Consider the following 27,903-nt stretch of genomic DNA (forward strand, 5'->3'; position numbering starts at 1 on the left):
TCAACTTAATCAAGCTTGACTTCTTTATTGTTTCTGTATCTTTTCTAAAAATACTGCTCATTGCTAAAAGCCCTTTTCGAAAGCTGCTCCTCTATGAAGGTGTTCCTTGTCCTGCTTCACTCTTCCACAGTAGGATTTTTTCCTCATCTGAATACACACCATAATTTATTTCTCTCTATGGTGTCTTCTGTCTTATAATTATTTATGTACATATATGTTTTCAATCTCTTTGATTATAAGAGATTCAAGAAATTCTTACTGTATTCAACTTTTGGTCTTTCCTCTCCCTCCTCTTACAGCAACTAGCATAATCTAAGACCATAAATAATGATTACAAAGAACAAAACTGAGTGCTTCGTGGAGTTGATTGTGAGAGACTTGAAAATCCAAGGGGAAAATGAAGTGTAGAGAGATGTTGAGTTGTGATCCCCTGGAGGACTGTTGGAAGAATCTCTCTCTCCTATTCTCTCTGTCGTGTGTGTGTGTGTGTGTGTGTGTATGTGTGTGTGTGTGCACACGCATGCGCACGTTTGAAGGTCTTCTAAATATTTAAATCAAGATTAGGAAATCTCTGCCAAAAGCTTTAGTAGCTGCGACTATGCAAAACCATTATAACCTCCTTATTTATTGTGTGATGAGATTGACAGCCTCATTTAAACATTGTGAATAATGCAAAATGCCTTTGTTGGGGATTCCAATGTACAATTTTTCCAACAGTTTCAATGAATGAATACAAAGTATTTTCAATGCTAGCGATTTCTGAGAACGAATTTGACTCTCAAGATTTTTGTCTCCTACTTCCATAATAAAAATTTTACAAAGAAATACTATTTGTTTTTTAAAAAAGAAAATTATTTAGGAGTAGAGAAGAATATCTGTGGATACAGGTAGAAAGTTTGAATTCAGTACTTGTATAGTGAAAAATAAGTATGAAAAAAATAGAAAGATGAGTATGAAAGAAACAGCCCATGCATTTGAATAATGGTGCTAATCTACATTTGCTGACATATTTCCAGCAATAGTTTCCCTTTCAAGGTGCTCTTCTCATATCTGTAGGGGGATAAGCATTTTTTCAGATGTGGAAACTGAGACGCAGAAAGATCATGTGATGTGCTCTAATTTTCTTACTTTGTTGCTCTAGATTTTGCATTCTCTCCCCTCACTATTTAAAGAAACACTCCTTATGAATGAGGAACTCATTACTCTGAACTCTTCATGTATCTCATACTCTTGCTCTATTTTTTGCTGACTAATCTTTTAACCCCAGATCCTACTCTAAAATGGTGAGTTGTCCAGATGCAGACACTCTTTTCTAATAATTAAGCAAAATTCCTTTTGTTTTGTTCCCTTCTCTTTCTCTGATGTTCCATCTAGCAGCTTTTATTTATTTATTTTAATTAATTAAATTTATTTATTTTTGGCTGTGTTGGGTCTTCGTTGCAGTATGCGGGTTTCTCATTGCAGTAGATTCCCTTGTTATGGAACACGGGCTCTAGGCACGAGGGCTTCAGTAGTTGTGGCTTACGGGCTTAGTTGCTCGGCAGCATGTGGGATCTTCCTGGACCAGGACTCGAACCCGTGTCCCCTGCATTGGCAGGCGGATTCTTAACCACTGCACCACCAGGGAAGCCCCTAGCAGCTTTTAAATATTGCCATTGGTCTTCATTTAATCTAAGTCTCATATCTGTATTGTTATTCCTATTTTTTTAATAAAAAGAATGAGGCCCAGAAAATGTGTGAGACTTCCCTAAAGTCCCTGGGATTCTGTTACAGGTTGAACTGTGTCCCCCCAATGTCATATGCTGCAGTCCCCACTCCCAGGAACTCAGAATATGACCCTCTGGAAAGAGGATTATGTCAGATGTAATTAGTTAAGATGAGGTCATACTGGAGTAGGATGGGCCCTTAATCTAGCATGATAGGTTTCCTTACAAAAGGGAAATTTGGAGACAGGCACACACATAGGGAAGATGCCATGTGGAGAAGGCAGAGATCGAGGTCATGCTTCTACAAGCCAAGGAATTCCCAAGATTGCCAGCAAACCACCAGAATTGAGGTGAGGGCATGGCACAGAGCCTTTCTCACAGGAACCAGCCCTATGGACACCTTGAGTTTGGACTTCTAGCTTCCAGAACTATGAGACAACAAATTTCTGTTGTTTAAGCCACCCAGTTGATGGCAAACCAATACAGATTCCAACCCAAACCACCCAGGTCCTATGCCCTTTCTACTAAGTCACAGCTACCTTTTTCTGAATAAATGTCACTTGACTTGGGTCTTAAGGTCTAGGCAAAGTTACTAGGAAACACAGAATAGGAAATGATGTCTTCTGCCTGGGTGTCCCAGAAGATTTTATTGGGAAGCTATCATTTGTTAGGGGCCTTGATCAAAGTGTTGGAATCCATCAGATACAGGCAGGTTGGTGAGGGGGAGGAATTCCTGGTGGAAGGAACAACACCTTGCGCTCAAAAAAGTAGATTACAAAAAAGATTGGGGAAAATTGATAGATTAGGGAAAAGTCTTGAGCACGCTGCAAGGCATAAAGAAGTTTTAATATAGTTAATTGGAAAAAGGATGCATCTGCAAAGCAAGGTATTGGGAAAGGAAGTGGCTGTTACATTGGAGCATTGATAGTTATAAGGACTGTTGTGTAAGATAGCTACCGTTGAGAGGCTTAGGGCACCTACTTGCCAAGCTAAAACCCACTGTTAAAGCCACAGGCAGCTTTAAAGGAGATTCTTACCTCATGTAGCCACATGACAGACTGTGCTGTAAATCAGGCCTAGGATCTTATTATAAAGCAGTGCTGCAAAGAAGAAAACTAAATAAACAGCCTTGTCAGGGGTCCCAGTCAAAGTTAGATGTCCGATAGGGAAAGAGTGGGCCCGTGAGATATTTGAGTGGACAAGCTTGAGAACAGTAAGCCCAACAGTTCCTCTAAACGCTTCTGGGTGGCAGAAGAAGCTCCTTCTTTCTTTTTTAGAGGAGAACAGCCTCCGTTTGTCCAAAGACCATTCAGTGACCTCAGTTAAAAAGTTGCCATGTGGGGCTTCCCTGGTGGCGCAGTGGTTGAGAATCTGCCTGCCAATGCAGGGCACACGGGTTCGAGCCCTGGTCTGGGAAGATCCCACATGCAGCGGAGCGGCTGGGCCCGTGAGCCACAATTGCTGAGCCTGCGCGTCTGGAGCCTGTGCTCCGCAACGAGAGAGGCCGCGATGGTGAGAGGCCCGCGCACCGCGATGAAGAGTGGCCCCTGCTTGCCGCAACTAGAGAAAGCCCTCGCACAGAAACGAAGACCCAACACAGCTATAAATAAATTAATTAATTAATTAAAAAAAAAAAAAGTTGCCATGTGAAAGAATGCTTGCTCTTCTCAAGATGTGCGATCACCACCCCTCTAATGCTGGTAGCCCAATACCCGGATAGAGTCTCAACACAGCCTTGGTGGGGAAGTAAGAGTCCTATTTCAGAAAGACAAAGACTACAAGAACTTGTTACTATTATCTAGCAAGGATTAGGATAATATAAATGACTTGGAGATATGGAATAGATATCTGAACATGGAAAAAAATCCATTGACTTGGTGGGCAGTCAGCAGTGACTCAGGATTCAATGTTGGACCAAGACCACCTGAGGTTGGTTCTGGGATTTTGCCAGGATGACTCCTAGAAGCTTGGACATGATAATGGACTATAGTGAATGAAGTGGAGAGGCCAGAACTTCCTTGGCATTTTGAGGAGAGTGAGGGAAGGCTGAGGGAGGTGGATTGTTAGAGTAGTTTTGTTAGGTAAGATCCAACATTTGACTTCGGTCCCTGGGAAGGACTGGGCAGGGGAGTAAATGTGAGGATATTCCTGTCACTAAGGTAATAAGGACTTCATTGGAGAGGACACCAAAATCTTGGAGAAACTTACTGGTGGCTGTTCTCTGCAAGCTGGGGGTTGACAGTAAAATAGGTCATGGAACTAGATTCCCTGCTATCTGTAAGGATGCTGAGATTCCAGAATGTCAGGAGCCAAGTGACAGCGCTTAACTATCAGAGATAAAATGAATTTAATTACAGAATAGGAAGTAAATGTAGCAAATCAGTCGTGACAATCAGGGTTCATTTACCTGCAGGGATCTGTGGTAAAGGCAAATAGGTCACGGTAATCCTGAAAATGAGATATAGGAACAGCTAACAGAGGTATTACTCAATTTATGTAGTAAAAAATAAAAATAAGATAGAGCCGGCAAGTAGAAGTTAGTTGTTATAATGGAAGATTGAAACCCTCATTCAGTTTCCAAATCTAAGTCATTTTATAGACATGGATCCCATTGATTGAAGTGGAGACTGCATCACCTTGAGGAAAGACCTCACAACACCACCAAGAGTATATCCAGTAAATACTCCTCTGAACCTTCCGAAAAGATCGTGTGCCCATTTATCAGAGAACAGTGCAAGGGGAATACAAAACATTTTCAAGGATCTTAGATTTGTGATGTGATGTGAAGTTCGTTTATAATCCCTTAGTTTGAATGGGGGTTTATGGAAGGCAGGTGAAAATTGAATTGCTGGTTTCCTAGTAGGTTTTGTGGGTCCGTGAATAAAACCTGTGGTTGTTTCCCCACCCCGCTAAGGTATAATTGGGATAGATATGCTTAGCTGTTGGCAGAACCCTCTCATTGGTTCTCTGATATGTGGAGTAAGGTCCATTATGATAGGGAGGACCAAATGGAAGTCCCTATAATCAGAAGCAACATTGCATCCCAGGAGGGACTGCAGAGTTTAGAGCTTTCATTCAAGAGTTGAAGGATACAGGGATAGTGGAATTATGTCCTAACCCCTGCCTGCTCAATTCCCTCGTCTGGCTTCTGCAATAACCTGATAGATCATGACAGGATTACCATGAACTGGGAGCCCCAATAGCAGTGGCTCCACATGAAAGTTCTTTACTGCAATAGATCAGCATAGCCTCTGGTACGCGGCATGCAGCTATTGATTTGATGAATGCTTTTAGGTCCCCACTGATAGATACCCTTCATTGTTTTCTACAGGGCTTCACAACTCTCCCCTTTTCTGTTATAACACAGGGAACTGGATTATCGTAACATTCTTTCAGGCTGTCATGCGGCTCATCTATGTTGATGATGTCATGTTAACTGCACCTGGTGAACAAGAGATGGCAAGTGGCCTGGATGCTTTCATAAAGCACGTATGTGACAAAGGGAAAAAGATAAACCCCAGGAAGATTCAGGGGCTTGACACATCACTGAAGCATTTAGGGACCTACTGGTTTGGGACATGTTGGGAGAACTATTAATAAAGGACTTGTACCTCTTATCACTAAGAAGAATGTACCTTGTACCTTGTACCTCTTATCACTAAGAAAGAGGCCCAATACTTGATGGGTCTTTTTGGATATGGAATGCAGCATATATTACTTATTTATCAAGGTGATTTGGAAATCTGCCAGTTCATGTCTGGGCACAGTGCAAGGATGGCATGTCAGAGGAGCAGGCCACAGACAAGCTACCCTGCCATTTAGACCATCTGACCCACTATTTTCAACAGTGCTAGAGGTAAACGTCATGGTGAATAAAGATTCCACAGGAGAAGAGTAGCAGTGCAGACCTTTAGGGTTCTGGAATGAGGCTACTCTCTCTTTTTAAAAATAGCTCCCTGGATGTTTCAGAGCCCTCATAGAGACTGAGTTGCTGATCACGGGACAGCAAATGAGAATGGGACCAGAGCTACCTCTCATGAATTGAGTGTTTCTGGATCTCATGCATCAAAGTGTTAAATGGACACAGCAGCAAATCATCGTAGGATGGAAGTGATACAGTCAGGACCAGACCTGAGCACCGGCACTGTGGAACGTACAATCCACTAGCAGCAATGACTAACAGCCCTTGTAGGCCACTATTTTTTTGGAGAGAAGAGTCAGCCACGTGGTGGCAGGTCAATGACATCGAACCTCTTTCATCTTGGAGGAGGCAGTAATTTATCCTTACCAGAATGGATGATAGTTTGAAGCAGATGAATTTGTCAATATATGACCATTTTTGTCTTACACAAATGACAATTTCATGTGGTTCAACCAAGTACATTATTCTGAATGTAGGTATGGAGGCAGAACCATGCTATGCCTTCCCCCAAACATGTCTATACCCTAATCCCTGAAACCTCTGAATATGTTAGGTTACATGGCAAATGAGAATTAAAGTTGCAGGTGGAATTAAAGTTGCTAATGAGCTGACCTTAAGATAGAGAGATTTTCCTGGGTTTTCTAGGTGGGCCCAATGTTAATTCTAATAGTCTGTAGAAGTAGAAGAGAAGATGGGAAGAGAGAACCAGAGAGATGATGGTGTAAGGACTTGGCTCAACATTGATGGCTTGGAAGATGGAGGAAGGCAGCCATGAACCAAGGACTGTGGGCAGCCTCTAGAAACTGGAAAAGGCAAGGAAACAGCCCCCCAACCCCAGCTAGAATCTCCAGAAAGGAATGTACCCTGCCAACACCTTGATCTTAGCCCACTGAGATCCACGGCAGACTTCCGATCTACAGAACTGTAAGACAATTTGTGTTGTTTTAAGTGACTGATGATTTGTTAGAGCTGCAATAGAAAACTAATACAGTTGACCCTTGAACAATACGGTGCTGACCCCCGTGCAGTCGAAAATCCACATATAACTTTACAGTCAACCACTGGTATCTGTGGTTCCATATTTGTGGATTTACCCAACCTCAGATCATGTAATACTGTAGTATGAATTCACTGAAAAAAAAATCCACATGTAAGTGGCCCCATGCAGTTCAAACCTGTGTTGTTCAATGGTCAACTGTAGAGGTTTGTTTTTCCTGCCTGCAATACCCATGGCAGCATACATTTTAATCCTCTACAGAAAGCCTTAACCATTGACATGGTATCCCACACAATATTGCCCTGGGCTAAGAGAGCCATTGTTGGGCAAAGGAGGTACAGCCCTGGGCTCATTCCCATGAAATACATGTGTGTTCCCCATGACTCATAAGTAGGCAGCTTGACAAAATGTGGAACAGCCACTGAAGTCTCAGTTAAGGCATCAGCTTAGAGGAATCTTTGAGGGGTTAGCGCAGTATATTTGAGGTGATAACAGCCAGCATATGGAACCATGTCCCTTACAGCAAGAATGTTTAGGATGAAGAATAAAAGGACAGAAGAAGGATTTGTCTATTTTCACTGCATTTCTTTCTCTCATTTACCTCTTGTCCTCGAAAAATTTAGGCTCTATGAGGTTAGAACTGAAAGCTGTAAATACTGTTTGGTCCCTCTGGGGTTTCTGTGCCAATAAATCAGCAGGCAAAAAGGGGTTACTCTAAAGGTCAAGGTAAATGGTACTGTTTACTCTCAGGAGCCAGAGCTTCTACTACAGAAGTAAGGCAGGAAGGAACATGTCCGGAATGGAGGCTATTCACTGGGTCTTCCCTTGGTGCTCTGTGCCCTCTGATAATCTTGAACAGGCTATGGTAGCGATCACAACCTGACAAGGACAAGAAAGCTATAGCTAAGACACTTCCAGAAAGGAGGGCTAGGTCACTCACTAGGTAAGAAATACAGACCAGCTGGAGTTCTGGCCAAGGGTGAGGAAAAGCTAAAATGGATAGAAGAGAGAAATATATGATAAATGTCATTATAGCAGCTGGGAATGTAGCTTGGGCTGCTAACCTTCTTTAAGCTCTTTTAGGAGATGGCAACAGCACAATCTTAGATGACTGGATTTGTACCTCCCTCTGGGGAAGAAGTGGGGACATCTTCTATACATCTAAGACCTGTACTTTATTAGAGGCTGTGAGCAGAACTGAGTGTCAACGAGTAAACTTTAACAGATTCAGTTTGTGTCATCCCAGACTTGCCTCTCCACCCCAGTCTCAGTGATTTGCCTTCTTTTCTGTCCAGATTGGTGCTAGCAACTGCTCACGCCATTTTGTGCTGCATTCTGGGTAAACTTATGGTCCCAAACCTCCAATTGTTTACACCTTCCCCAGGAGGTGGGGGCTGCGCTTCGGCACAACCTCCATGCTACCTGCTGCAATTGGGGAGCCAGAGTAGCTCTAGTGCTTAGTTCCTACTTGAGTGGGTACTCAGAGACTCCAACTTCTTCAGTAGTTGTCCAGAGGGACCCAGAAACCAAGATGGAAGTGTAAGAAAGTTAAAGCCCAAAGGAGGAGACTTTGACCAATAAGAGATGGAAGACAGGATCTGAAGAAAATCAGCTTATGCTTCCTCTCCCATAAATTCTTCCTAGCAGTGTTTTCATTCTGTCTTGTGGAACTGAGGAGGCACCTGGATTTCCTTGAGGAACTGTGCCAGTTCGGAAACACATCACCTTGTGCTTCCTTTTCCTTCTTCTCCACCTCGCTTTTTCTTTCCCCTCACTCTTACCCTCAATAATAAGTGTTAGCACTTTGGCTTTGTCTTCAATTCTGATTTTCAGAAAACTGGTCTGAGATATTGCACTTGAGGCACGTTGAAGACTTGAACTACATGAGTCACAGTGCAGATGGTAAAGAGGTGTAGATGTGTGAGATAATTTGAGAGAAGAAATTCTGTATATGCTATTGCTTTGGATTGGAATTGGAGAGCTTTGGATTGGAATTGGAGGGAGAGTAAGGGAGTCAATTATGAAATCTTTGAAGTTGATGGTATTGGCAACTGCTGAAATGATGTGTTAACTAAGATTTCAAATATTCAATGTTTGGAGAGAAGGTAACGAGCTGAATTTTGAATAAATCCTGCTTGAGGTGCTGGGGGACATCCAGGTGTTGGAGTCTAAGAGAAAGTTGGAAATGCGTTCTCGCAGCTAAGGTGGTGGCTTTAGTAAATGAAAGGTGGAGGTCAGCTCGCTACAGTGTAAATTTTTTATACACATAGATTTTTTATGGCCACATTTCTGGCAGACATGGAGGTGTGTTTCAGCAGTGAATATAACACCTTTTGGAAAATAAATCATCCAATAGCATTTATTTGAATGTCCCCTGCCCTAAAACATTTTAACACTCCTGTCCTTTATTTCTTCCAAATCATCTATCATTTATCCTTTCCTTGCTAAGACCACATTTATCCACAGGGCTGGCTATGATGTGCTATCAGAGGTCCCAGTAAGGCTGCTCTGTTTCAGGAAGTATCTCTTCTACTGCCTTGCTCAAGCTTGATTTTCACAATTAGTGGTTCTACTATTGAAATGAAAGATGTAATTTATCAAAACTCGGTAGGTCATTAGTGGATTTGGAGAGACTGAAAGTAATAGATTCTCTCTGAGGGAAGAGAGAGAGAGAGAGAGAGAGTGTGTGTGTGTGTGTGTGTGTGACAGAAAAAGAGAGTGAGAAAGAGAGTTAGGTGATGTCATCAAGGTTGTAAAATAGTGGGTCAATTAAGATTCTTGTGTCAGTCACTTGGGTTTAATCCTAGCTGTCTTGTGTCTGGCTCAATCATCTTGGAAAAGTTACTTCACTGAGATTCAATTTTACCACATCTATAAAATTGGACATAATCATAGTAAATGCCTAAAGGGCTGTTATGTGAATTAAATGGAAAAATGAATAAAGGGCATTTCATTTATACTAAGCTCTCAAAAACTATTAACAATATTTTTAAAAGTATGAATTGTAAAGCCAAAGACAAACATTACCTACTTTATAATTCTGTCCAGAAAAAGGCTTTTGGATCATGTGCAATCATTTGTTAGTAAATTTAGATTTGGGATACATTTTTGGTCTTAATTTGTATTCTTTATAATTTAAATAAACAGAATGATTCCAAATGACCCCTGCCCCCCCCCCCCCCCCCCCGTGGAAGTGCCATCTACCTGCCTCGCTTCTTGTCTTCCTAAGAAAGTGGTTTCTCAGTGTTAAGTTCTCACCCATTTACTTGGCAGGTGGATGGTCTGCTTTACCTCCAAAATACACCTTAAATTGTCCATCTCTCACCATCTACATGGCCTTGACAATGGCAGGGACCTCCTGATGAGACTCCAGTTTGCATTTTTTCCCCCTACAATCTGTTCTACCCTCAACACAGAGATTGTAAATCAACTATACTCTAATTTAAAAAAAAGAACCTTTCAATTGATTTTTGTTTTGATTAGAGTAAAATCCAAACTCCTAACTGTGGCTTCCAACGTCTCCCATTACTAGATTTCTGTCACGTCTCCCACATCATTAACAGCCACAGGATCTTATTCTACTTCTCAAAATATCAAGGCTTTTTTGCTTCTTTCTTGGTTGTTTTCTTTCTTGGGCCTTTTCACTGGTCTCATTAGCCTGAAATGCTCTCTCCCTGCTCATGATGAGTCACAAATTTGTGTTCACAAATAATCACCCCTTTCATTTTCTTTATAGCCTTTATTTCACAATTTTCTTGTTTCTTTTTTATTTCATTTGTATAAGCCTCTCTCTTCTATAAGAGCTTCATGAGGTCAGATGGCTTATTCCCATCTTGTTTATTGTTGTATCTCCAAAGTTAAATAAGCCTGGCATAGAGCAAGTACTCAATAAATATTTTTTAGTGAGCAAATGACTGAACGAATGAACGCGAGGAAGTATTATTGACCATCCATGTCTCCATGACTAACAGAGTCAGAAAATGAGGTGACGGTGAAGACCACCCACATGATGATAATATACTAGATGTCTCTGTGCCTACGGGTAGTTGAAAAGAAGTAAATATGAAGGTTTTAACCGTTGAGAAAGTAGTGCATAATAATTGCAAACACATTGTTTTTGTTTGTGTGTTTTGTTTGCCAAGGATTGTTCTAAGAAATGTAAGCACGTTAATTCATTTAACTCTCACTATAACCTCACCAAGTAGAAGCTGTTATTAAAATTCCTATTTTATAGATGAGGAAACAGTCACAAAGGATTTCAGTAAATTGATGCTCAAGATCACACAGTTAGCAAATGTTAGGGCAGGATGTGAATCCAGCAACCTGGTGCCCATGGCTACCCTACTCTCTGATTCTCTAAAGTAGTGTAACAGGCCCGTCAATGTGACACTGATACTGAATGATGAAAGCCAGGACCATATCTCACAAATGTTCATATCCACTTAGCAGTTAATTCACTGCCTTACATGTGATGGTCATGTATCAGACTGAATCAGAATATCAGGAGGGTAGGTGAAGAAAGAAAGGTCTTAAGCTAGACCTTAAAAATCAACAAGTTAGTTGGGAGAATATTCTAGAGATAGGCAGGAAAAAATGACGGTTAAACAAAAATGGGCAACATGGTGATAATAAATACAAACAAGATTTTTATAGCATCCAGAAAAAAAAGTAGGGTAAATGAATGTGTTTCCAGGGAAAGAACGACATTCAAAAGAAAGAGGGTAACTTGACTAGAGAACACAAATATATGAGAAAATTGGCAAAAAGAACCCTTCAGTGGAGAGGAATGACTCATGAGTCTTCATAGCTTGATGAAAATATCATCTCTTGGGAATACACAATTTCCATTTCTCTGATGCCAAGCAGTCATTCCTTGGTATCCATGGGAGACTGGTTCCGGGACAGCCTCCATGCCCAACAATACCAAAAATTCCCACATGTTCAAGGCCCTTATAGAAAATGGTGAAATATTAACACATAATACGCACATCCTCCTGTATACATTAAATCATCTCTACTTATAAAACCTAATACAATGTAAATGCTACGTAAATAGTAGTCAATACAATGTAAATGCCATGTGAATAGTTGCCAGCATGCAGCAAATTCAAATTTTGCTTTTTAAAACTTTCTGGAGTTTTTTCCAATTATTTTCAACCTGCAGTTAGTTGAATCTGTGGATGTGGAGCCTGGGGGTACAGAGGGCCAACTGTATTTACCAAGCACCCTTTGAATTTAAATTCAATTCCTCAATGTTTCCTGACCTGGATAAGAAAGGTCTAAGATCACAGACATAGAGAACAGACTTGTGGTTGCCAAGGGGGAGGGGGTTGGGGGAGGGGGTGGGGGAGGGACAGACTGGGAGTTTGGGATTAGCAGATTCAAACTATTATGTATAGAATAGATAAACAATGAGGTCTTACTGTACAGCACAGGGAACTCTATTCGATATCCTGTAATAAACCATAATGGAAAAGAACATGAAAATTTATATATATGTATAACTGAATCACTTTGCTGTACAGCAGAAACTAATACAGCATGGTAAATCAACTACACTTCAATAAAATAAACTTTTTAAAAAAGGTCTAAGAAACTAAAAACACAGACAACTTGTCTGCTTTAAAGCAAAATTTTTCACAGAAAATTATTAAATTTTCCCTTGATTATCATTTCAAGCAATGCTGCTTAAGCACTTCGTTTATGCAAGGAACTCTTGCAGGCTGTGGGTGTGTTCTAAACATGGCTAGAATATCCTCCCTGTTCTCAGCTAGCTTACAAACTTGTGAGGGTGTTTGTTTGTGGCATAAATGTGAGTCTTATCAAGTAGAGGAGCTGACCATTAAATTCCTTGATGTGTAGTCGTGGAGGATCAAATTCTGGCTCCACGCTGCCTTGGGGTAATATGTGTCCACCTTAAATGCCCCTATTTCAAGGGAGGGCATCAACTTTTGCTATCAGTTTGCTCACTTGGCCCTGTTCAACCTTAATTTCTCCTCCTCCTCTACCCTGGGAACCTGTACTGACCTAGTGAACCAACAATGAACATTCCTCAGCTAAAGACTAAGATAATGCCTGGCTTCCGTGAGAGTGACATCACAATTTTGGTGCCATGATCCCTGTTTTAGATGTGGCCGGGGCGGGGGGATACTTGGGAGACAAAAGTTGTGTGATCTTGGCAATAGCTTGAAAGATTTTTATTATTTACTTGCATCAGAAAGCTATAGATGAATAAAGCATTCAAGCCGGTTTTAAGAGTTTGTATTCAATCAAAAATTATGTAGCCTGATCTCTCTCTCTCTCTCTCTCCCGCTCTCGTACAGACACACACAAACATGCATGTGTGTGCGCACACACACTGCCTTCTCCCAGCATACAATTATATAATATTCTAATGTTATCATTCCCCTGACACAGAGTCGAACCACATGCATCACACAGGGTGAGTACTGGGGAAAGGAGCGTGGGGGTAACAGTACTGAAAGACTTGAATGAATTTGTTTACCACTGTGACCTTCACCCTTTATCCTACTTGTCAGCTTCCAACATTGTATGATTTTCAGCATTATTCCAAGAGCTTTGGTGCATGGGTCCCTCCCAAGCTAATGTTAATAAGTTGACATAAATATACTCATAATTACATAGATGTTAAATAAAAACTAGGATACAGATAAAACACATTCTGAGACAAAGGGAGTGGAGCTCATCACAGAATGGCTCTGTTTACTGGATCAGAAACACAGGCTGGGTGTCTGTAACTTTGTCCTCTTGCAGCTGTGACCTTGACTCCCATGCATATGTGGCAAAGCCTCAAATCCTTCTCCAGTCTTGATTGAAATCAGTCTAAACTAAATACGAGGCTTTTTCTTCCCTTCCCCTTGTCTCCTTCATTCCATTACTTTTTCATAGTTAATGTCTATGTGGAACTAACTGGCTGCACTGTTTTTCAATTCGTACTCCCCAAAGCCTCCTCTGGAGCCATAAAACCATGAATAAGAGGAATTAGCAAACAGAAAGCCTATGATTTTAGAGTATCTGGGGTAAATGGAAATATAATTAGTCTGGTGCTGGTTTACAATCAGGAGAGGGATTATATCTGCCTTTGCTCACTATCTATGAAGGTAACCTGGAGAAATATGACTAATTTGGAGGAGAATTATCACTTTGGCCCATAGCTCTAGTTCAGCGTCTCTCTCCACTAGCTGTGGTAACCCTACCAGCCCCTTCTTACAGAGAAAGCCCCGGCTACCACCCGTGCTGCTTTATAAACGCTCTCTTCAACCCGAAGGGATTGTGCTCACAGCGCAGTGCAATTTTCATTTAGAAATGGGCTTCCAGTTCTGTTGACACACCTCATTAGCTAAGCCCTACCTCTTAAGTCAGGAACTTCTATACAGGTGTTAAGTACTGGAGGAAAAAAAAAAACCTAACAAGTAAACGAAGAAAAGCTTTATTCTTCACCCAAATAAATAAGGGAAGACAGGGTTCCTTATTCCAAGTCCCTTGTACCATGTAATTTTAAGCTTTATTACTGTTGTTGTTGTTGTTATTGTTTTATTTTATTTCATTTTTCTTCACTCTAGGGTGGAAAGTTACATTATTTGTAGATGATGAGGGTGCAGTTAGATATGGGTTCAGCTTTCTAGAATTATAGAAAAATGGCTCAATATTGTTTTTCTCTCCATGGCTTTCACCACTGTGCATTCTCCTCATTGCTGGATGTGCTGTTTGGAAGTAGTCAGTTAAATTTATTTACATGTTTTATTTTATCAGCCTCTGCTGAGGGTACATTTTGCACTTTATTTTACTTATTGGTTTATCCAATGAGCTGTTTCTCAGTTGTCTAAGGGAGTTTGTGGACTATTAACTGTGGCAGGTGTTTAAGCGTTTGGCAGGGTTTGTCACTTGGAAGGGAACCAACCCAGCTTGGGCCATGTCCTGTGGTAGTAAATTTCAGCTCCACTGTAGGTTTCTCCTGCTCATCGATGATTTACATGTCAGGAAGAGCATCTAGGAGGTTCTATTGAGTTAGATGACTCTGCCGTCCTCAGAAATATTTAATGAATCAGTTCCCATTATAAGAGAAGACTGGAGACAAGCGCTCATCTATTTTGCTCTTTTTCTTCCTGTTTCTTCCTAAGCCTTTCCCTGAGAAAGAGAATTGCATCCTAATCCTGCCGTGTGCAATTAATATGTGATTCTTGCCTTTTCTCTGGACATCTTTTTATGTTTCACGATGAGCTTTATGCTAACAGCAGAAATGGGAGACAGGATGTCAGGAGGGAGAAGCTACTGGAAAGGGTTTATGTGACAAACCACATTGTCAGACATTATCGGAAAAAACATGGCTACAGAACGGCGACAAACACGGGGGGAAACACCAATGGCCACCACAGATAAACACATGCATTTAAGTTCCTTGAAGTTCTTTATTCACGGGTGAATGCGGAGCAGATTCTGGAATGCTACTGGGGTAAATTGATAGTTTTTAGAACCAGGATGTTTTTCTTAGTAAACTCAGTGTCCCCTCTCCGGTTTTCACGGAATCGTTTTTGTTTTAGCTCTCCTTCTATGTCCTTTTCACTTGACCTATTTGTAAACTGTAATATATATATATTTTTTGGATTTTTTTAAATAAGAAATGTGTGTTCTGAGACCAGAGCACACGCTCCGCGTTCTCAGCACTAACTGCTTGGGAGAAGCTGAACTGTAATCTTGCTTCATTCTGATTCTTGGTTATCTCTAATGATGTTTCCAGAGATGACAAAGAATGACTGTACCTTTGGGTTGCACCACCTCACCTAAAACAAGCAGCGACTAGCCTGCTACCTGAAACACATATCCTGTTCTGTTCAAAACCATTTTCTATGATTCAGGAATGGTGTTAAAGGCTTTATGTGTTCACTTAAGACATGCAGATATCACCATAATTCTAGTCAGTCTCAAGTTGTATTCTGGAAAAAATGCTCTAGTGCAGTGTTACCAAAGCTTGAATAGCCATAAGAATCACCTTGAAAATGTAGATTCGAGCCCAGCACTAGGTTGATTTGGATCAGAATCTCCAAAGGGAAGAGCCCAGGAATCTATAACTTTGACAAAAACTTACTTTTACTATCAGACAAGCTTGAGAACCATCTCTCTGTGTCTATGAGCTACTGGTATGGGGGGAAGAAAATGGTCTATGAAGACAGAGAGACATGGACTTGAGTCTCTGCTTTCTCATTTCCTTATTGTGTGGCCTTGGCAAGTAAACGTCTCTGAGCCTCATTGTTCTAATTTGTAGATTAAGGACAATACCTACAGGGACTGATATTAAAACTATTTGGCAGCCAGGGTGGCATGGCGGCCACCAATGAGAGTCAACGCTGGCCAGAGCACTGTGCCAGACATCGACTTTTTAATTCCCATTCATGCAGAGGGCAGTTGATGGCAAGAGAACCTGGGAGCTGGGGAGTCCGATGGGGGGGGGGGCACCTGGAAGACTGAGGCCATGGCTATTTACTAACCCATGAGAAAGTATTACAGTGTTTCCGTAATTGGGAAAGAGATGTCCTTATGCCTATCAGCAGGCTAGCAGCTCTGTATAAATTAAAAGATGGTTGCGAATATTAAAATAGTACTTAACATCACAGTGCTAAGTACCTTGTAAGTAATTCAACAAATAGAAGTTACTATTAGCATTCATGCTTTTTATTACTTATTACATGTATTATACCTGTGGAACTGAACCAGGCCAGAGAAGGTCAGGTCCAAGAGTCCACAGACACTCCCAGATCTTCTATAGGCTTGTAACCAAATTATTGATCTAGCTTTGGGAGGGCAACGATGTGAATATAGAAAGGGAATCTGAAACTGGGAGATGACTCCAAGTGGGAAAAACAGCTTCGATATGAACCAAGGTTAGAGGGAACCTCATGTGTCACCTTAAGCAGAGACAGAGCAGGTAGTTATAGAGTCTCCAGAGACCCCATCCCTGTAGAGAGAGCTGGCAACAATCTAAAGAGACAGGTATTCAGATATTCAGTAGTGAATGTCAAGAACCTAGTTGCAGGGATGGGCCACAAATTAGGTGAAGGACTAGTGATAAAGATGGCTCAGAGACCGAAACCCAGCCTTGGGGAGACTTGGCTGCACTAGTCACAGGGTCATGATAGCAAACAAATTGATTTAACACCAAGCTGAAACTTAAATATGAATGCTTAAAATCCCTCTGCCTAAGGACTGGGCTGATTTCACTGTAGGAGGCAAGTCTTAGCCTACAGATGAAGGCTAAGTGGACAATTTTCCAAGCAATAACTCTGATCTATGTGACAAGGGATAAGCACAGTATTGCAGACTCCAGAGAGATCCTGAGAAAGGAGTGGGTGAGAGACAGTGGCGATGATTTGCGGCGGGAGGTGGGGGGCGAGAAGAGGAGAACTCAGCAGGCAAGGAGATGTCCTTCAGAGGCCTGTCAGTCTTTTTCCTCCCATGCTCACCAGCTCTCTCTGCCTTTAGCCCATTTCTCTCTCATCCATTGACATTTGCTCCCCAAATAATGTAACTGTGGAAGCCAATCGCTATTGCCCTAGGAAAGTATTATATACATTTATTAAATGGAAACAGAGCTATTTGTAGAAAGCTTAACTTTTAAAAAAAAATTGAAAATACTACTCTTCAGGTAGTGACAGCATTGTAGCCTGCAACCCTTTCATTGAACCACTGCTGGAAGGAAGAATCCAGCTGTGGGCACTTCTGTGGGGCTGGGAGAGCCATTGAAGCCAAAATTGAGAAAACTTCATGTTTTGTAACCCACAGCAGTATTGATTCTTCTCTGCTGCCTTCTGTGGGTGGGAACCAGAAATGATTGCAGCAAGAAGGCTGACCGGGGGCAAATAGCAAAAGGGGTTTCCAAGTAGTTCAGGAAGCACCAGGGAGGGAGCATCTACCAAATGGGACCTCTGGGCCCCCTGCTGCCTTTCACAACTGCCTCTTCCTCTATTTACCTCTGGCCAGTGTTGCTGTGGAGCAATTGGGAACATTTTTTTACTCCACTATTAGCAAACTCCAAAGGGAAGACTTATCAAACTGCCTCTCATTTCTAAATTTTGAGCTGGTGACTAGAGTGACTTACAAGGTGGGTACCTTGTCCTCAATGACTAAATAATTCATATTATTTATATCTTTAAATAAGTTTCTTTAGGCACCTGCTGTTCTTAGAACTGTCACAGTTAAGCTGAAGGGGGTGAGTTCTGGCTGGAAAGACAGTTTCTTTTTCTCGAGTTTAAATTAAATCCTTGACATTATAAAACATTACAGATACATTACCATTGTCGGTTGTGTACTGTTCCTATGTTTTTCCTATTGCATTATTCAGAATTAAGTTAAAAATTCTTTCTATTGTGTCTTAATGTTTCTGGGATGTGGACAGATCAACATTTCCAGCCTGTGCACACACTCTACCTAAGGGCTGTGAGTCATATTTGCTTTGAAAGAAATAGCACTTAAGGACTGTCAGTCAAGTCAGTTGCAAGAAACATAGAACTCTTTAAGAATTACTCTGCCTCTTCCTCACATCTAAATGTAGCCAACCGGTTGGAGTATCTAAGGCAGATAGCTAAGCTGTATTTTAAAAATGGTGCAATTGCAATTAATCTATGCAAATAAAAAGCTCTGTGTCTTAGCACCTATACATAGCAAATATATAATCTTTGTTAAACTAAAAATTATATAACAATATGAGTAAGGAATATGTGTAAGAAAAAGACCCAGTTTCCTAAAGTCATTTGGATGTCAATATTACAGTATTTTGCTATACTAGGTCTCTATGCCCAGGTTGGGAAAGCACTGGGTAGGGTGTGTAAAATGGGATTTCTAGTCTCTGTTTGGCCACTGCTTAACCTCATGACCTTTAAAAACTACTGCCTTCATCTCTTGCTTCCCAAGGTCCGAGTCTCCTTTCAGACTGCAGGTTAAGGACTACATGTTAAGAATTAACTGTATATTTTCAGATTTAGTCCCTGTGTCTGTGAGAAGTTGGAGTTCATATCAATTCAGCTTGATATAGAAGAAATGCACCTTTAGCATTAAAACTGGCTTGCCTCATTAGGATCTGTTTACTGTTCCTGAAAGCAAATACAAGCAAAATTGTTCCTCTGGTATCTAATATACTAATAATGTATATTAGTACTATTATTTATCCAGTGACTACTTACCTTAGGCTCATCGTGGTGTTAGGTGTGTAGATATTTAATTTTCTCCCTGTATGAACTTCCATTTACCTACCACATAATTTATATATGCAAAGTGATATTTGGATTCTTCTGGCACATTATTGCCAAGAGTGTCAATAAAGGAATCATACTGTGCCCTAATATCCCTGATTATATTTGTATCAGTGTCGTAGAGGTTGTATCAGCAGACGGAACAACGGACTGTACCATTAAATTAGCACAATTTTGCAGCACCGCCTGGCAGAAGCTCTCAGTTAATCCAAGAGGTTATTCAACCCTATCCAATATGATTACTCTATAAATATTTGCCCAAGCTCAGCACCAGCCGTTATATCACTAATCACACACAGGTTTGTTATAGCGAAGACCGCCAGTGTCAGCAATTTGAAAAACAAAGCTAATTAGTTTTGATTTAGGGATGGGAAGACTTGTTAAGTTGAAAGTGGAGAGTTCGTATAGTATAGCGGCTATTTAGAGCACATAGGAATATGAAGGAGATTTACTATTTTTTGCATAGGATTTTGAGAAGGAATGGGAGGACTGCCAGGCTAAGAATACAGGCGTGTGTGACAATGAGTGGCAACAACCAGTGATGGCTGGGGTGGGGGTGGAGCAATAGAAAACCCCCTTAAAATATGACCCCAAGTAAACACACATTAAGTAAACAGTGTGCTTTCTATATAACCAGCTTTAGGTCAAGTTCCTGGCTTCCCTTTCCAAACAGATTACTGTTCTTAGACTCCTCAATAGAGAATCCTGGTACCAACAACAGTATTGACCCACGTGGGTTGATTTGGAGGGAGGGTAGCAAAGGAGCCCCTTACCCCTACATCCCTGAGCTACGAGTCTACTGTGGTAAGTAGGTTTTTTATTATTATTATAGCCTTTGCATCCTTTAAAAAATATTTTGAATTGGAAAATTTTTACTTAGTGACATTTATCTTTATTAGCAACAAATAATGCAGTGCTATTTATTCCAGTTTTTGAACAGCACTGTTGTTTTCCGTAGAAATACCTCTACTCAGACACTAAAGGAGGAGAACTAACATTAATCAAGCCTTTAAATTGGACCAAGCACTGTACTACCCTCTTTAAATATGCTCTCATTTAACACTCATAACAATTTTCTTTGGTAGGGTTCATGATTTCCCCTTTAAAGATGAGGAAACTGAGATCCAGTGGGGTTAAGTAATTTAGCTCTGGGCATCCCACACTGTCTCCCATGAACAACCAGGTTTTTCTACTCACAGTTGAGATCTTGGGTAAGTTGTTCCATTCTCTGGGGTCACTTGCTTGCTCTGTGAAGTAAGAGGAATAGGTCAGATCACTGATCTCTCAACTTTTTTGATTATACTCTTCTATTAGTTAAAAAAAAATCTTGGAGCATTTACAGCCTAATACATATTTATGGTAAGTCATATATATACTACTGTCAATCCATTCATTAGATAATGAGCTTATTTTTTTCTTAAATTTTACACTAAAAATATAAATCCGAATACTTTCACCTCAGGATTGAATCAAGACATTAAGGTTGTTGTGCACCCTACTTTGTAAACTATGGGACTAGGTGATCTCCATGAGTTCTAAAAATCTGTGATTCTAAGCTGTCTGTTCAACTTTGTAAATTATGGAAAGAATGCATTGATGAATATCTTCTTGGCATGAGTAAATTCTGATAGAAGAGCCAGAAAGAGCCTGAAAAACCTAAGCCAGGAAAGTTCAGTTGAGAGCCCTGTCCAATATAATACGGAAAAACTGAAACCCAGTGAATGGGGAGGAAGAAGTAGGGATCAAATGAGGTGATGATGATGATGATGAAGATAATAATAATATTTAGTAGCATACTAGAATAATTTCTATGTTCTTGGCCCTGTTTAAATCATTTAACATGTATTTATTTTTTTTATCACTGCAACAATGCTATGAGGTAGATGCTATTATCTTTAAATAGGGAACAGAGAAGGAGAAAATAAGGAACAGAGGGGTCAGGTAACTTACTGGTTGTATAGCTAACAAAAAGCTGAACTGAGATTCAAAGCCAGTCACTTGATCTCAGAAATGAGACCAAAGGTCATAGAAAATTGCTAAGTCTCAGTGGATATTTGTTCATTGTCTTATAAGGAGCCACTCAGTGGTTGTACTAGTCAGAGTTCTCTAGAGACACAGTAGGATAGATAGAGAGATGACAAATAGGTAGATAGATAGATAGATAGATAGTTGATAGATGATAGATGATGTAGATAGATAGGTGATGTACATAGATAGATGATAGATAGGTGATGTAGATAGATGATAGATGATGTAGATGATAGATAGATGATAGATAGATGGATAGATAGATAGATAGGTGATAGATAGATAGAGTTATTATAAGTACCTGGCTCATGTGATGATGGAGGCTGGGAAGTCCAAAATCTTCAGTGTGGGCTGGCAGCTTGGAGACCCAGGAGACCGAAGGTACAGATGAAGACCAAAGGCAGTCAACTGAAGGAGTCTTTCTTGCTCTGGGAGGCCAATTTTTTTGTTCTATTCAGGTCTTCAACTGATTGGATGAGGCCCACCTACATTATGGAGGACAATCTGCTTATTCAAGGTTCACCAATTTAAATATTTATCACATTCGAAAACATCTTCCAAGTTGACATAACCAGTGTAAGCCATTCAGTGTATTTCATCTACACAATTTCTGAGATGGATATTTGACTCGATTAAAACCAATTAGGGACAAGAACGTTTACCTTGTGACTTAATGTGTTTCCAGAGACAGGACTATCTTGAAAGCATGAGGGGAAATGTTGCCTGGAATTCAGCCAACAGCAAGGAAGCAGAGCAGAGTGAAAGAGAGACATCCCAATTTTATTTTATGAAACTTAATCCAAGTTTCCTTATGGAAACTAGATATACCTGTGGACTACCCAATTATGTGAGTTAATAAATCCCTTTTAATTGGATTTGAGTTGGGCATTCTGATACTTGTAACATAAAAAGTTCTAACAAATATATGCAGAGAAGTTAGGCAGGGAAGGAGCCCAAACTTTTTGAGATCAACCTCAGGCTGTAAGCAGCTACCATGATTTATCACAAAAGGACTGTGACCACTGACTATTAGATCCAGAAAAGCAATGCAGACATTTTCATGTATTTCTAGGTTCAAAGAAAAGCCTGGCTGACCTTTTCTGCCAGATAACTATTGCCTACTTCATGGTTTCACTTAAGACCACTTAATGATAACAAATAAAGAGAAGGATGTGGCCATACATCTAAACCAGAATTTTTTGAAGGATTGGTGACTAAAATTATTTTAATGTACTCTATAAAAGAATTCATCTTAATCGCCAGCAAAAATAACCTTTCACAAATCCCCTCTACAACATTTTTCTTTTTTTCTCAATCCTGGTCAATCTCGCTGTATTTCAGACTGTTCATTTGCTCACATTGTCCCCCTCCTAACTGTCTATCCAATGGAACCAAAAAGTACTGTCTTCTTCAAAAGCATTTTCCTGTTTTAACCCAGATTGAACTTTCCTTTTCTAAACCAGCAAAGCTGGTATTGCCTGTTCTACTCATTTGAGCACTTAGTCATTTGTTGTCTTATGTCATTACCCTGTAGACTCATGTCCCTGAAAGAAAAAGAGAGAGAGATGTACTACTCCAATTTGTAAGACCAAGATAGAACGTACTCAAGGATTTGACGTATGGGTTGGGCAAGAAAGAGAAAACAGAATGGAGGAAGATCTAGATGTATTGCTCAGCCTGGAATGGTGAATTTAGAGATAGGCACGTGGAGACTGGAGTGCTTTCAACTGTAAAATCAGGCCAAATGTGGAATAGACAGAAAAGATGTCAATACTTTTAGGTTCAAACATATCATCAGTCTGTCAAAGGAGGAACAATGTAGTGATGAGCACATGGTCCGATAACAGACCAGGCATTGAGAAGAAGCCCTGGGAAGTCAGCAAATAGCTATTTGGTGAGAGAAGTTCGTGACAGGGAAGGCTTCCTTGGGATCTGAAATGAAAAAAGGACTTTAGACATTGAGACTAGGGTGTAAGCAGAGGGTAAGGACTCGCTTGGATGTACGTCATAATCTGGAGTTAGGTCAGATACATGTAATGCTCTAAAATAATCCCAAACAAGAATCAGGACCATATGATATAAGAGCCAGAACCTTAGACTTAGAAAATGTAGGCTCTAGTTACTAGCTGATTGATCTTGGACGGCATTATAACCTCTCTGTGCCTCAATTTCCTCTCTGGTAAAATGAGAGGGTTGCACTAGATGAACCCTAAGGTTCCAAGGGGTGATTCAGGGATTTTCTAACCAAGTAAGTGCATATTTGCTCCAATTACTAAAGACTTCAGGCCATTTGAGAAACCTGCACCTTGCTGTCAATTATTTTAGATATTAAGGTTCTATGTAAGATTTCTTCTGAAAATAGAATTCTACTGAAAAAAATAGTTTGGAAACCACTTGAGCAGATGCTACTAGAGTCTGTTTTCATGATATGAACTAGGATTCTTCATCCTTCTGGCAAATAACCCTAGATGATAAGTGATTTGGGTTTTATTGATATCACTTTAGAGCGTCTTGTGAAATAAAGAGCCTAAAGTATCTTTGGCCAAAGGAACTAATCAAATATTTGGATTTCTGATCAAATATATTTATTATTGTATTTTACACTAAAAAGTAATACATGTTATGATGGACACTTTCAACAATAAAGAGAAGTATAAGGAAGAAAATGGAAATCATATGGATGACTTTAAGCCAGGGAAAATAACTATCACCATTTAGTTTATTTTCTTCTGGTCTTTTTGTGTTTGTGTGTGTGTGCGTGCACACAGGCACAATGTTTTTCAACAAACTTAGGGCTCTGTACATTTATATGCCATACATTTAAAGGTGAGTAAGAGTAGACTAGTAGGAGTGTTAAAATACAAAAGTAATTAAATTACAAGATAATGTAAACATACTATAAAGGAGGTAAATATAATCTGCTGCAAGAGTTCAGCAGAAATGAAGTCACTTTTAACTAGGTAAAAGCTTCAAAAAAAGAGGCTCTATGGATTTCAGATAGACTGATGTGAGAGAGAAGATATTCTCAGATAAGACAACAGAGGAGAGGGTATTGCAATGGAAATGGGGGGAACCAGTGTCAATTGACGAACCCCGGAGTAGACAGTCCATCTAGACTCTCCCCCTAGTCTCTGCTTTCTCTGTCTGGCTTGGGATTTCATACACAGGCAGATCTCATTTTATTGCACTTCACAGACTCTGCGCTTTTTACAAGTTGAAGGTTTGTGGCAACCCTGCATCGAGAAAGGCTATCAGCGCCATTTTTCCACCGGCATTTGCTCACTTCATGCCTCTGTGTCACATTTTGATAATTCTCACAATATTTTAAAGCCTCCACCAGCAAAAAGATTACAACTCACTAAAGACTTTTATGATGGTTAGCATTTTTTAGCAATAAAGTATTTTTTAAAGGTATGTACATTATTTTTTTAGACATAATGCATTGCACATTGAAGAGACTACGTATAGTGCAAATATAACTTTTACATGCCATGGGAAACCAAAAAATTTCTGTGACTTGCTTTACTGCGATATTCACTTTATTGTGGTGGTCTGGAACTGAACCTGGAATATCTGCAAAGTATGCCTGTACAGTTAAGATAGCAGCATTATTTACAATTGCCAATGTATGGAAGCAACCTAAGTGTCCATCAACAGATGAATGGATAAAGAATAAGTGGTATACACACACACGCACACACACACACACACACAATGGAATACTACTTGGCCATAAAAAAGAATGAAATTTTGCCATTTGCAGCTACATGGATGGAGAACTTGGAGGGTATTATGCTAAGTGAAATAAGTCAAACAACAAATACTGTATGATATCACTTATATGTGGAATTAAAAAAACAAAACAAACTGGTAAATATAACAAAAAAGAAACAGACTCACAGATACAGAGAACTAACCAGTGGTTACCAGTGGAGAGGAGGGAAGAGAGGAGGGGCAACGTAGGGGTAGGGGATTAAGAGGTACAAACTACTATGTATAAAATAAATAAGCTACAGGGTTATATAGTACAATACAGGGAATATAGCTAATATTTTATAATAACTATAACAGTACCCAAAAGATTACTTATGTATAACTCAAGTTTCTTTCTGTGAAAAGAGTATGAAAATCACTACACAGACATTTTGAAAATAAACAATACATCTTAGTACAAGAATAAAAACTGTGAAATTCGTATTAGGGAAAGTTTGCTATTTTATGATTTCCAGACACCCTCAAAAAAAGTTGGCAAATAAAAAAGAGAGATGGTTTAAATAGTTCTATGTGAGATAGAGGAGACGTAAAAAGAAGAGAGGGTTACTAGAGCAGAAACCTTACAAACCAGGGCCAGTAGTTCAGCGGGAACAGTTAATTATTTTATAATAACTATTTTAAAATTGTGAATCATTACGTTGTACATCTGAAATATATATAATATTGTACATCAACTATACCTCGAAGAGTTTGTGTACTGGCCCCATAAGCTATTAAAATAGTTTGGCGTTCCTAAACCACTGCTGACAGAGATTATGGGGGATGGAAACTTCATAGAGTTGACATAAAGTGTCCTGTCACTGCCAATGTAGAGCAATCTATTTTCAGATCTCATGTGAAGCAGGAAGCAACACTTTCATCTTAATAGGGGTTTAAACCCCGCCCCTATCTTTCCTATGCCGTGTGAGTAGCAGAATAGAAGGTCATTGATCTTACAAAGAGATGGCAGACGTGGAGACCGTCATTGTCTGCAGCCAGTCAGCACTTTCTATAGACATCATATACAGACTTCCATATATATAGACTGCGCTATGAGCAAGTGTCCAAGTAAAGACTGAGACTTCATAATATGGTTTCCAAAACAACATGCAGCATAGGTTTTACTGGACAAAAACAGAGTAGAAATGTAGGGGAAAAGTCCATTCTGAATCAAGTTATTGCCAGTTATTGAGCCATTGAATCCAATGATTGCCAGTTTCTTCCCAAGGGGGAACTGGCCCTGTGATCAGAGCCTGCTGTGTGTTCATTGCATATTAGTTGTTTGACCAAGACATGGCTGTGCTCAGGGGGCTTCTACATTCTCAACTTGTTTGCTGGAGCCCAGCTTAGCACCTCTCATGAGTTCCTGAAGAAAAACCAGTTCCTTAAGTCTTTAGAGGGTTGGATACTTTACTGAAGACTGATGGGAAAAGAAGAGGACGGTTACATTACATACTATGCTTAGAATCCTCATTTGAAAATCCTCATTGGCTATGTCTCTTCTCCCTCTGAAGTTCCTCTTTTTCACTAGCCACTTCCTCTCTTTCTCCATCCTTCTCCTAACTGTTCCCGCTGAACTTCTGGCCCTGGTTTGTAAGGTTTCTGCTCTCGTAAGCCTGTCTGCTTTTTATGTCTCTTCTATCTCACATAGAACTATTTAAACCCTCTCTCTTTTTTATTTGCCAACTTCTTCTGAGGGTGTCTGGAAATCGTAAAATTGCAAACTTTCCCTAATACGAATTTCACAGTTTTTATTTGTGTACTAAGATGTATTGTTTATTTTCAAAATGTCTGTGTAGTGATTTTCATACTCTTTTCACAGAGAGAAACTTGAGTTACACGTACTTACTCTTCTGGGTACTGTTATAAGTGGGTGCACGTACAGTTGACCTCACTGTCACTGTCAAGATTTTGATGCCATAGAAGTTGACCAAACCAGGTAAGAAGACTCATCCCCTTTTCCGAGTACTTTAACTGTCCTCCAATCTGATGCATCTTACAGATGAGATTGGAAAGACAGATCAGTTGAAATCATTGTTTCTTTGTTTTTTCCTTGTTTATTGATTGATTTTTTTTTTTACATCTTTATTGGAGTATAATTACTTTACAATGTTGTGTTAGTTTCTGTTGTACAACAATGTGAATCAACTATATGTATACATATATCCCCATATACCCTCCCTCTTGAACGTCTCTCCCACCCTCCCTATCCCACCCCTCTAGGTTGTCGCAAAGCACCGAGCTGATCTCCCTGTGCTATGCAGCTGCTTCCCACTAGCTATCTATTTTACATTTGGTAGTGTATATATGTCAATGCTACTCTCTCACTTCGTCCCAGCTTCCCCTTCCCCACCCCCCGTGCCCTCAAGTCTATTCTCTATGTCTGCATCTTTATTCCTGCCCTGCCACTAGGTTCATCAGTACCATATTTTTTAGGTTCCATATATATGTGTTAGCATATGACATTTGTTTTTCTCTTTCTGACTTACTTCAGTCTGTATGACAGACTCTAGGTCCATCCACCTCACTACAAATAACTCAGTTTCGTTTCTTTTTATGGCTGAATAACATTCCATTGTATATATGTGCCATATCTTCTTTACCCACTCATCTGTCGATGGACATTTAGGTTGCTTCCATGTCCTGGCTATTGTAAATAGTGTTGCAATGAACATTGTGGTACATGTCTCTTTTCTGAATTATGGTTTTCTTAAATGCCCCAACCAAAAGACAGACTGGCTGAATGGATACAAAAATAAGACCTATATATATGCTGCCTACAAGAGACCCACTTCAGACCTAGGGACACATACAGACTGAAAGTGAAGGGATGGAAAAAGATATTCCATGCAAATGGAAATCAAAAGAAAGCTGGAGTAGCAATACTAGTATCAGATAAAAAAGGTATTAAAATAAAGAGTTACAAGAGATAAGGAAGGGCACTGTTGGTGGAAATCATTGTTTCTTAAGTTCTACTACAAGTTTCTAGGAGAAGAGTGGATTGATCACAGCTGTGCGTCAACAGGCAGTGCTGGGTAGGCTATACTAGTAGGGGAAGGTTAAATTGGAGAATCCAGTTTAAAAATTCTGGTGTTATTTCTGTGGTTACTGGAAAGGTATCCTCTGAAGGGAACCTGACATAATTCTCCAATTCTACTATAGCCTGGATGAGGTATTTCTTTTGTTCTGGACAATTTATTATTTCCCATTTGGTTTTCCAACTAGGAAGGGAGC

General features: G+C 40.0%; 1 protein-coding gene across 2 annotated transcripts in view; it reads left to right on the forward strand.

The window, feature by feature from the left end:
• Positions 1–27,903, forward strand: part of LOC309609897 (uncharacterized protein) — a 465,108-nt gene that overhangs the window by 263,210 nt on the left and 173,995 nt on the right. The window contains exon 7 of one of the 2 annotated variants that reach the window (XM_082352030.1): positions 5,074–11,929. The exons of the other annotated variant lie outside the window; for it this stretch is intronic. Within the exon in view, the coding sequence (XP_082208156.1) occupies positions 5,074–5,303 (230 nt within the window). The 3' untranslated portion in view covers positions 5,304–11,929. Of the gene's footprint in view, positions 1–5,073; positions 11,930–27,903 lie in introns of those variants that run through there. 2 annotated transcript variants of the gene reach the window in all.

The sequence above is a fragment of the Balaenoptera borealis genome (assembly GCF_965194805.1).
Source record: "Balaenoptera borealis genome assembly, chromosome: 13".
In the NCBI taxonomy this organism is placed as follows: Eukaryota; Metazoa; Chordata; class Mammalia; order Artiodactyla; family Balaenopteridae; genus Balaenoptera; species Balaenoptera borealis.